The sequence below is a fragment of the Pelobates fuscus genome, chromosome 10, assembly GCF_036172605.1.
Source record: "Pelobates fuscus isolate aPelFus1 chromosome 10, aPelFus1.pri, whole genome shotgun sequence".
Classification (NCBI taxonomy): Eukaryota; Metazoa; Chordata; class Amphibia; order Anura; family Pelobatidae; genus Pelobates; species Pelobates fuscus.
Window position 1 is genome coordinate 151,030,721 of NC_086326.1, and position 12,067 is coordinate 151,042,787.

At 44.8% G+C, this 12,067-nt stretch overlaps 1 protein-coding gene across 1 annotated transcript; it reads left to right on the forward strand.

The window, feature by feature from the left end:
• Positions 1 to 1,688: 1,688 nt before the first annotated feature.
• On the forward strand, positions 1,689 to 4,885 carry LOC134574868 (E3 ubiquitin/ISG15 ligase TRIM25-like). Its single transcript, XM_063433917.1, has 2 exons — positions 1,689 to 1,961; positions 3,171 to 4,885. The coding sequence occupies exon 2, from the start codon at positions 3,173 to 3,175 to the stop codon at positions 4,883 to 4,885; it is 1,713 nt and encodes a 570-aa protein (XP_063289987.1). The 5' UTR covers positions 1,689 to 1,961; positions 3,171 to 3,172.
• Positions 4,886 to 12,067: the final 7,182 nt, after the last annotated feature.

A 12,067-nucleotide genomic window follows, 5' to 3' on the forward strand; every position in this document is an offset into this window, starting at 1 on the left:
ACATGTGGCTGGCGTGCGGCGGTCATTTTGGGGAATTTCGCCAGAGATTTTTCTGTAGCAGGGTAGTAGCTTTCTGCCCCGCGTGTCTTGACTCTCTGCGTTTGTGTGCAAACCGGGATGACCCCCCCGGTCCAGAGGGGGGGGGGACGCCGGACCCTGGCCGGAGACCCGGGAGAGCGGCCGTCTCATCCCGGCTCAAGCTCCTTACGCCTCGGGCCTTAGTCGGGTTACTGACGGCAGCTTAAAGGGTATCCCCTCGTTCCACGGGTTCTGGGGATCAAGGTGGACATTATTGTGGGTGGTTAGGGAGATTTTGCCTCCTGTTTGCGCCGTTTTCCCGGCCTCTAAGCGGGAGCTCAGACAGACGCGTCTGATCCCGTCGGCGGTCCGGCCCCGCCCCCTGGATAATCCTTTTTTAAATGCAGAGATTAACCCGCTATTTGTCCAGTCTACCTCAGAAGCCAAGGTGCAAAATTCTATGGCATAATCGGAGATAGACCGGTTCCCTTGTTTGATATGCATTAAGGCAGTGGAGGCGTCATCCTCCCTGCCTAATGGTTAGAATGTTAATTTGAATTCCGCAAGGAATTCCTGGTAATTATGTGCAATTCTCCTATTACTCTCCCATAACGGATTAGCCCAAGCTAAGGCTTTACCTTTAAGTTGGTTCATTAGGTAACCAATCTTAGCTCTATCAGAGAGAAAGATCCCTGTGAGGCCTCAAAGTGGTACTCAATTTGGTTCAGAAATCCCCGGCATTCTTGGATATTACCATCAAAATGCAGGGGAGAAGATAGGGAGATAGTAGGTGCCTTATGTACTATAGGCGGAGGTACTTTAGGCAGCGGTGACATAGTCGGAGAAACCTCAGGCTGTAAATGCGCTGTTCGAGTAAGAAGCGTACCGAAGGCCTGGGCAAATTGATCCATGCGGTGATCATTCTTCTCTAGCTTTCTCTCGCAAGCTGCTATGTGCTGACACAATTCTGCAGGATCTATGGCCATGTCATAATGTCAGGATTACTAGTTGATCCAGCACGTAGAACTGTATCACACCTAGTACTAAAAGGTAACCTCTTACTGGGCCTTAGAATGGACGGACTTAACGTACCAAAGAATAGTCAGAATACTTGCCGAGGTCAGGGACACAGAATGGGACACAACGATGAAGGAAAGCCAGAAGTCAGAGATACCAGAATACAGGGAAGTCAAAACGAAGCCAAAGTCGAAAAACATGAAAAACATGAAAATATGAAAGAGGTGAATGATGCCGGAACAGACAAAAAGAGCCAATTCTAGGTTTTGTTATGATCAGAACGTGTACAATTGGCTCCGTCTTTAAGGGGTTAATGTTGTAGAGCTCCGTCATACAGTCACACCAAATCTTCTTCACTTTCTATGTCATATACATTAATAGCATAATAACAGAGGGGGGGAGCTCTGGGGACATCACAGGTCATGTGACTGCAGCAGCCTGTGTCTCCCAGCATAATAACAGAGGGGGGGAGGGGGGAGCTCTGGGGACATCACAGGTCATGTGACTGCAGCAGCCTGTGTCCTTCCAGCATAATAACAGAGGGGGGGAGGGGGGAGCTCTGGGACATTACAGGTCATGTGACTGCAGCAGCCTGTGTCTCCCAGCATAATAACAGAGGGGGGGGGGGGGGGTAGCTCTGGGGACATTACAGGTCATGTGACTGCAGCAAATATTCTAATGTAAGTTGATTTTGTCTCTTTATGTTCCCAGATACAATTGAGGATGGAGAGAGAATTATACAGTAATATGAATGGTAACTGGCTGTCAGGATTCACCACCCCAGAGCAGGAGGAATCCAGATAATGATTACCCAGCCAGCAGTGATCCTGCCTGCAGTTATCCGTCCTGTGATTACCATAAGGGGACAACTTCTGGTGAATGTGACTGTTGCACAAGCGAGGGATCTGTCCCGTTCCATCTAATGTGTAAGTACAGACTTTTATATACTTGGCTCGTGTCAGCTGTGGTGCACTCTGACTGACTGTTATAAGTAACAGCTTAAAGGACCACTATAGTGCCAGAAAAAACAAACTTGTGTTCCTGGCACCATCATTAGGTCATTAGGACCCCTCACTTTCAGGGCCCCCCTGCCACAAGGCTGAAGGGGTTAAAACCCCTTTAGCCACTTACCTTAATCCAGCGCTGGGCTCCCTCGGCACTGGTGACCTCTCTTCCCCCGCCGACGTAAGCTCCCGAGTGGAGCCGAATGCGCATGTGCGTCAAGTGCCGCGTGCATTCAAACAGTCCATAGGAAAGCATTTCTCACTGCTTTCCTATGGACGTTCTGCACGCTGGATGCGATTTTCGCATGTAGCGTCGCAGAAGCGCCTCTAGCGGCTGTCAGGAAGACAGCCACTAGAGGTTGGATTAACCCTGTTATGTAAACATAGCAGTTTCTCTGAAACTGCTATGTTTACATGTGAAGGGTTAAAAACTGGGGGACCTGGCACCCAGACCACTTCATTGAGCTGAAGTGGTCTGGGTGACTATAGTGTCCCTTTAAGAGAAGAGAATGAAACGTGGGGTACCCCTTCACTCTCCTATTAATCACTTCTCAACATAGAGGAAGACAAATCAAATACAGCGAGCAGGAGAACTGTCCTTCAGCCAGTTCTGCTCTCTGTCATATCAACTACAGCTCATGTAGTTGCTGTTGTTACACTTCTAGCAAGCAAATATATAGCACATACTAAAAGAAAATTGAAACATAGTGACAGATGTCATTTAATTCAAACACCAATGCACTGGCAATGAAGCCAGTGTGTCCTATGGAAGGATCGCCCGGCTTGGGGCAATGTTCCAAAGCAGAGCCAATCTTGTTGCAAAGAATGGCCAATTATAAATGAAGCTTTCGTTAGGAACCTAAATAGTTAGTGGGAAACTCTAGGCACTAGAACCAATTGTTTATCATGTTTGGAGTCCTGTGGCTCTGTCTCTTCATTCACTGTTAAAAACCATTTCTGTGCAGTTAAACACTGATCGAGGTTTCCTTCCTGTCCACTGCCCAGCCACCACTTGAGGTATGGCTAAGGCAGGATGGATTGACAATGCCAGTAAGCACTACATGTTCCACATGAGCCTATGTGCTTTTAAGGAGAAGAGTTGGTTGATTGATATTTTATTCCTCCTTCCAGAAATGGCGTCTGCTGATCTGAGAGACGAGCTGACCTGCTCCATCTGCCTGAACATCTATACAGATCCTGTAACCCTGACATGTGGACACAGCTTCTGTCGTATCTGCATTGGGAATATGCTGGACACACAGGAGGGACCTGGCATGTATACATGCCCAGAGTGTAGAGAAAGGTTTGGAAATTGTCCTGAGCTTAAAAGAAATCTGAGACTGTGCAACATAGCCAAGCATTTCTCATCTAATGAAGAAACTATGAGAAAGGCTGGAATTTCCTGTACTTACTGTGCTGACTTTCCTGCTGTTAAAACATGTCTGCATTGTGAAGCTTCTCTGTGTGAATCCCACCTTAAGGGCCACAGCCAGTCAGCAGAACATGTTCTAACTGAACCCATTTCTTCTATAAGGAATAGAAAATGTTTTACCCACAAAGAAATTTTGAAATATTACTGTTCTGAAGATGCTGTCTGTATCTGTGCATCCTGTGGCTTGATAGGAGAGCACAGAGGTCACATGGTGGAGACTCTTACTGAAGCCTCTGACAAAAAGAGGCAAGAGATGAGAAATATTTTGGAGAGACTGACTTCGAAAAGAGAGGAGGCTGGGAAAAGCATTCAAAGTCTGCAGGAGCTCAGAAGAGACCTTGAGGAAAAATCAGCTGTTGTCACCAAGAAAGTCTCTATCACGATCAGGGACATCAAGGAACAGCTGGAAGCTCTGAACATGAGCATCCTGGGTGTGATCTCACAGCAGAAAGAGCAGGTTTCACTCCGAGTCTCAGATCGAATCCGGCAGCTGGAAATAAAGAAGGAGAAGCTGTCCAGGAAGATGGGTCAAGTTGAGGAGCTGTGTAACATGACGGACCCATTAACAGTCTTACAAGGACGGGAATCAGACAGCGCTGACTATTGTGATACTGTGGAGGAGGAAGATAAGGAAAATGATATACATTCTGAAAGGGATATGGACATGGATCTGATCTTAGAGACCTTAAACACAGGCTTAGCTGATATAGTAGCTGGAGTAAAAAGAAGATACAATGTACTGGATGCTACAGACAAATCTGTAGATGTAAAAGTGGATTCAGACATGTCTCTGGATGTCAAACCTGTATCACACAAGTTACTTGATGTAAACACAACTTCTGAAAGTTTACCTGATGTAAGCACAGCTTCTGATATCATATTGGACATAAATACAGCTAGCAACAATGTAGATATTTCATGTGACTTGAAAACTGTATCTTGGGCTGCAACTAGGTCAAATCGCCCGTATCTGCCAGAGAGATTTTATTTTCCACAAGTTTTAAGCTCCCAGAGCTTTTCCTCAGGGCAGCATTGCTGGGAAGTGGAGGGCAGTGAATCAGGAAGATGGTTGGTAGGAATGACTTATCCCAGTATAGATCGGAACAAACATCTACAGTCTGCGATTGGAGACAACAACAAGTCCTGGGGTTTGGAGAGGGTAGATAATCACCAGTATTCCGTGAGACATGACAGTAAAGAAATCCATTTACATTTTAAACCTTCCTGTCAGAAAATTAGAATTCATCTTAATTATAAATCCGGGCGGCTGTCCTTCTATGAGCTGTGTGAGCCAATCAGACACTTACACACCTTCACTGCCACCTTCACGGAGCCGCTTCATGTTGCATTCTGGGTATTTGTGCATGATTCTTTAGGTGAACAAAGAAGTAGTTGGGTGAGAATACTTAACTAGCAGTTAGTATGTGTATGGATAGCCACTAGAGCAGGAGTAGGCACCGTTCGTCACTCCAGATGCTGTGAACTACATATCTCAAATGCTCTTAATGCATAATGCTGACAAAGTTTCATGGGAAATGTAGTCACCAACATCTGGAGTGCCAACGGTTGCCTACCCCTGCAATTGAGGGTGCTTTCACGGCAACAACTCAGTTTGAGTCCGTTATGTGAAGTTCAGTGTAGAATGTCATCAAATGTTGACTATTGGGAAGCACGGGTTTCAATGCTTTCCTGTGAGAAGCATGCACTTCTCATCCACAATGCTTCTCCATGAATATTAAGGTAGCAAATAGAAAAAAGGGGAGAAGAAATAATTGGAAAAATGCTCAAAATCACCAAGTGTGTGTCACTCCAAATCACACTATTAAAATCAACAGAATATAATAAACAATATGGTGAGAGCACAATGGTGGTACATAAACCAGATGTGGATAATAAAACATGCAATATTACCATGTATCTGTATGACCTAAAAATATAAAACACAAGACTTAGTATAGCCTGTATGTAAAGATAAAATCAATGGAGAAGAAAATATCCCACTCACATATTTCTGAGCCTTTATAAATGGCTCTGACTATAGGCATCTTTGTAGGAGACCAAATAGCTGGAATGGTGATGAAAGGTTCAATGCAAATCTTCCACTTTCCTCCTGGACGTATTTCTCATAAATACCAGACAGGGATGTAGATGCAAAAACGAAATCCTTGGACAATGTTTATAGTCATACAGACTTAAAACAGAAATCTTCCCTTTATCCGCCAAACAAAAAATCTGTGTTAGTGATGTGATTTTTTTTTTAGCCACCCCCTAGCACAGCCATATCCTGTGCTCCCTCTGCCTCCCTGTTGCTGCCGATCATCTGCTCAAGGAGAGGGATTTGCTGAATCCCCAGCTCCCGAGCAGAGAACACTGCTTGCTGCAGGCAGGGGAAGCTGGAATGTGACCTGGTACCTGCCTCTGAACACAGGAAGCACTCTGGAGGGAACAGGAAGCAGGCAGCAGGCTGTGCTCACAGTGCATGGCTCTCCTGCTCCCCCAGGAACAAGGACAGCTATCTGCAGGCTGAAGTCTGGACCCCTTCTCCTCCAATCACATCACTAACACAGATTTTTTGTTTGGCAGATAAAGGGAAGATTTCCCATGAACATCGGAGATTTATGGCGGCAGGCTCATGGCGCACAAGGGCCCAAAATGGCGTCCATTACTGGGGACTGCTCGGACCTCTCAGACGATTTCTTCTACGGAACAGAGGAGGGATACGTACCGGCTAAGGTGCCACCTCCGCCGCAGACCCCGGCCACGGTGCAGGACACGGCTCCGGTGACAGCCAAACTCATGAAAGAACTACTGGCGGAGCTACAAAAGAATTTACAGGCAGATATAGCCACAATCCGACAAGACCTTAAAGGCCTGATGGGCAGAATAGGGGCGCTGGAAACAACTTCGCTCTCCTGTAAGCAGCAGCTCACTACCCTCCAACAAGAGGTTAAAGACCTGCAAATACTAACCTGTTCTTATGAGTGCCGATTTGCCACCCTCGAAGATTCCCGCCGCAGGAACAATGTAAAGGTTAGAGGGGTCCCTGACAACATACCCGATGAGGAGCTCCCACATGTGGTGAGGAGGTTACCTTCAGCCCTACTCACACCCAAACTGTCCAGAGCGATAGAAACGGAAAGTATATTCAGGGTACCTAAATCAGCCAAGGCACCAACCTCAGCCACGAGGGACCTGATTATAAAATTTGTCAGACGTAAAGACAAGGCAGGCTTCCTAAACGCGCTGCGCGGCAACTCACCTTACGCCTTTGAAGGTATGATACTGACATTTTACGCAGACCTGAGCGGCAGCACTCTGGCATGGCGCCGGGAAATGGGCCCGATCACCACCCTTTTACAGCAGAACAAACTCACCTATCGATGGTGCCCGTCTCGTACCCTTTCAATCCTCCAAGGGAATACAACTCATAACATATGAGACCTCCTAGATGACACAATGACCCGGCAACGACTGGGAATCCCCCATCACTCCCTCAACACAGACGCTCTGAAACCATCGCAACCAGGAGCTTCGGCAGAGTTTATACCCAGACAGACCGCCCAGGGTACACAGGACACTGCCAGGGCCTGACTCCCCAAAGGGTTGCTTGTCGCAGGCCAGATACAGGACCTATGCACTCTGGATACCCATTCCACAGAAGGTGACTAGACTCCCACTCCCACTCACACATATCAATGCTTGCTACTTACCCTCGGACGGGATAACCGTCCACAACGTTGTCCCCCACCCTCCCTCGTATCTCTGGCCAAGGGGTTACTTGGGCTAGAAATAAACAAGCTATTACCAGGGTCCGGCTTAGTTCCACCTAAAGGAGACTCTACCGGCTGAAATGTCATATTATACATGTGGACTTTTGCATTGGGCCACGACGGGCCTTGATATAATAGTTTAATTGTTACTACCGTTTACATTGTTTTATATGGCACACAACATCGGTTTCACACACCACACCTCTCAGCGACAACCAGGGGACCTGACAACCGAAGGCCATAACAATAGGACGCTTAGCTCATCCGCAACTTGATATGCCGTACTCGTATAATCAGTAAAATACCCCCCCAAAGGGAAACGAAAGGGAAATATACAATTACTGCCCGCACTCTTCCACTCACCAGAGCACCCAGCACTATAGCGCACACACAATGGGTTGACACACAACACATAGACCCATTACAATGTCACCCAGCTACACAGCATCCATACAGCATCTATGCTACAAACAAAAGACTCCCTTGACTTACGGAGAGCTCACAAGTAACCCAAACAATAATACAAGCCACTACATAGCTAGATCTCTTGTTTTGCACACAAATTTATCCTCAACCTGGACAACTCATAGACATAGCTGTAGAAACGTCCTTATTAAGCGTGTCTTTAACCAAGCTATACTTTCACAATGTCAGTACGTTTAACTCAGACATATTTAGAACCTGCGTTGCCACATAAATGACATGATAGATAATATAGCATGTATTCACCAGTAAAACACAGCAGTCTTGTATGATTGATAGATGCCTCTACGTGTTAGCGCTACTAAAATTAAAATGTGCCTGACTAATAATTGTCACAACCTGCGATGCTGTAATAATGATGTGATATATACCTTGTCACCGCTGTTGTGGCGTATCAAGGCTGTTTGTCAATTTTTTTGTGCACATCAAAAATAAAGAATTAAAAAAAAATAAAAAAAATATATGTTTTAATTGATAGGGATCCTGAATGATAGCCTTGCATCACTGGGATTAGCTCAGACAGAGAGCTCTCCTGTAGTTGTAGTGGAGGCAGGGAGAGGCACATGGCAGACTCCTGGTAAGAAGTAAAATCGTTCTATAATAGTTTGACAGCTTGCAATGAGGGGGTGCTGGGACAAACCTGGCACAATAACCACTACAGCCCTCCTCTGCTGTCAGAAGCTGCATCACTGAGCTATAGACTGAGAGTGTTCAGCAGCTACACTCGGTCAATGAGTCTGGATGGCAGGGATTAGCTATGTGGAGCTAATAGAAACTTGTGGCAGGATCATCCGCTCCAGGAGAGATTGTAACCATTGCCCAGGGGTAAATGGTCAAACTGTTTGCAAATAGTTTGAATACTTACCTTGAAAGGATGCCAGGTTACTCCTGGCAACATGACAACTAAACTGCACTGTAGTGGCTATGGTGCATGGAGTGTTTCTTTAAAAATAGGTGTAACTGATCTCCCTGTTCCTGGAGGATAATTTTGCTTTGACTAGATCGGACTACGAATCTAACCGAACAGATTTCTCCATCTGGTTTGTATACTGAACAAAGTACCAAACCACCCAGAACAGTCGTGTGCCGCTAGTTGACCCTCTTGACCTCACTAACACTCTAACCTGCAAACACTTGAACATTCTAAGTGGTCGGCTGGGTGGCCGCCGTTCGTATAGATGAACACAAGGCGGCGGCCATCTTGTTTTGGAGAACACTTCCAGTGGTGTTTGGTCGCCGAGTGTATGGAACTATTATCGGACACTCAACGACCCGAACACTGCTGAGACTTCCACTCTCACCTATGTTCGTTCCTATTCGAAGAAAGCAGCGTTCGGTGAAACCAGATTCCCGAACGAGGGGCACACGACTAGTTTTCCCACAAACTGCTACTTTTGGTATTTTGTTGTGTTTGAACCCCCCGAAAGAGAACGACCCCACAATCTGAATCTATGGAACTATTTTGGGCAAGAGCCTCGTGTGCGGTCGGTCAGAAATAAGACTTGAAAATCCTGAACCCCTGAACCGATCTGGGTGATTTTTGCATATGTTGCTAACCTGATCGGGACGATCATGCAATATACTTTTTGTGGGGTTTATGTGGGTTTTTTAGGGTACTTTCAGGTTGCCTGTAAATTGTGTTATTTTTCGCTTGGAGATAATTGAGTTAATACAGTACTTGACTCAATTATCTCCCAGGCAGAGGGTAGGGGATTGTTTGATATGTATGTGTATGTGACTTTGTAATACAGTCTTCCATCAGGTCCAGGTGGGAGTACCCCTTGCATGGGGATTGTCATAAAAGTCCAAGTGTGGTCCCATTAAAATCAGTTCACCACAACACGCAGCCTCATCTCGTGATTGTAGGGAACAGCTATACCTGCTATAACCACTAGCTCTAATAAGAGCTGTACAGTTATACTGGCTCTATTGCCTGCTTGGAGATCGACTTGGAATACTGCAGTGCTACCCACACTAAGGGAACAGGACGTCTCTGGCGGTGGATACCCCTCCTTTCTCGGGGTGACCACCACAATAGGTATAGAAAGTTATACATTGAATAAAATATAAACAGCATCTGTACGATTATAGTGATTGATTCTGTCCTATCTGCTCCCAAAATAGCAAATTTAACTACAATGGGAGAAAAGCATGTTTTATTTTTAGTCTCTAATCTGTTCTTATTTATTAAAAAATGGTCTAAAAAGTGTTTACTTATCATTGCTCAAATTCACTATTTCTCACAGAAATATCAATTTCAGAAAAAAGAAGAAGTCAAACAGAACACTTTCCTGGTGATAAAAAGTGACATGAAGATTTAATAAATTTGTTGCATTGATACAACATTGGTGTTCATTATTTTTTTTATTTTTTTATAAAAACGCAGAAGAAAAACCCAATAGATTTAAAAGGACTCTTCAACCTTCAAAATGGCTTCTTGTGCATACACCATCTTACCTGCAGGTGTTAAACCTTTTGCGAAGGTAAGATAAAGAAGTTTGATAAGGAATCGTTGTCCTGAGAGCTCCATCAAAGGCAAAATGTCCTTATAAGAAACCTTAAAACATAAAAAATGAAATCATGAAACTTACCTCTTTTCCAATTGTCCCCCCTCAGTTTGATTCTGGCTGCCAGGGTAGTAATTTAGGAGGGTGGGCTGAATGAATAACATGGTGCTTGGAATATGCATTTAAGGTAAGGCAGTGACCAGGGGCTCCAGGGCCCAAAACAACTTCACTGAGATGAAGTTCTTTTGATAGTGGAAAATGCCTTTAATAAATGGAGCAAAAAAAAAAACCAGACGCCAAACTGTGATGCTTTAATACATTTTCTCCTCTGTGTCTGGCTTTTCTCTAGTCTGCATGGCAATGTCTCAATATGCAGCAGCTGTTAGTAAAGATTGTAAATGTTCCCTTTTGATCCAAAATTGGAGCATTAACCCTGTAATTGCTAGTTTGGTATTACATAGTTACATAGCTGAAAAGAGACGCGTCCATCAAGTTCAGCCTTCCTCACATTATGTTTTTGCTGTTGATCCAAAAGAAGGCAAAAAACCCAGTCTGAAGCGCTTGAGCATTGAGCATATGGCAGTGAAGTATTAAGAGTTGTGACTGCTGGGGTGCTGGCCCCCTGATGGCCATGGGGCGATCAGAAGGCCAGTACTTTCCAAGCACCTGCCCTAATGTGTGCCATAAAGGCCTGTGGCAAGATCAAAGATATCCCTCACAGATCCACTGGCACTTACATCTGGCAAGGGTAAGGGCACGGGGGCTCTAACCCACAGCTCCGCCAGGATCATTCTTCTTGTGAGGTCAGAGCATCGCTGTGGTTACCACGGCAACACTCAAACGTTGTCGAATCTGATGAGAATGAACTCTAGCCCTAGTATCTGCAGACTAGAGATTACTTATCACCGGACCACCAGGGTTTGCAATGCCCCCTCCCATGCCAAAGGTAAGAAGGGAGGAGGAATATAATATTTATTTGTTTTATTTTACTAAAAAAAGACATATTTGCTTTGTTCCCATTCCCCACCCACATACACACATTGCACCTTTTTGCGGATGATACTAAGATATGTAACAGGGTTGATGTTCCAGGAGGGATAAACCAAATGGCAAATTATTTAGGTAAACTAGAAAAATGGTCAGAGTTGTGGCAACTGACATTTAATGTGGATAAGTGCAAGATAATGCATCTTGGACGTAAAAACCCAAGGGCAGAGTACAGAATATTTGATAGAGTCCTAACCTCAACATCCGAGGAAAGGGATTTAGGGGTGATTATTTCTGATGACTTAAAGGTAGGCAGACAATGTAATAGAGCAGCAGGAAATGCTAGCAGAATGCTTGGTTGTATAGGGAGAGGTATTAGCAGTAGAAAGAGGGAAGTGCTCATGCCATTGTACAGAACACTGGTGAGACCTCACTTGGAGTATTGTACGCAGTACTGGAGACCATATCTTCAGAAGGGTATTGATACCTTAGAGAGAGTTCAGAGAAGGGCTACTAACCTGGTTCATGGATTGCAGGATAAAACTTACCAGGAAAGGTTAAAGGATCTTAACATGTATAGCTTGGAGGAAAGACGAGACAGGGGGGATATGATAGAAACATTTAAATACATAAAGGGAATCAACACAGTAAAGGAGGAGACTATATTTAAAAGAAGAAAAACTACCACAACAAGAGGACATAGTCTTAAATTAGAGGGGTAAAGGTTTAAAAATAATATCAGGAAGTATTACTTTACTGAGAGGGTAGTGGATGCATGGAATAGCCTTCCAGCTGAAGTGGTAGAGGTTAACACAGTAAAGGTGTTTAAGCATGCGTGGGATAGGCATA

Excerpts from the sequence above, each read along its gene's own strand:
- LOC134574868 (XM_063433917.1), top strand. The coding sequence starts at position 3,173 with ATGGCGTCTGCTGATCTGAGAGACGAGCTGACCTGCTCCATCTGCCTG.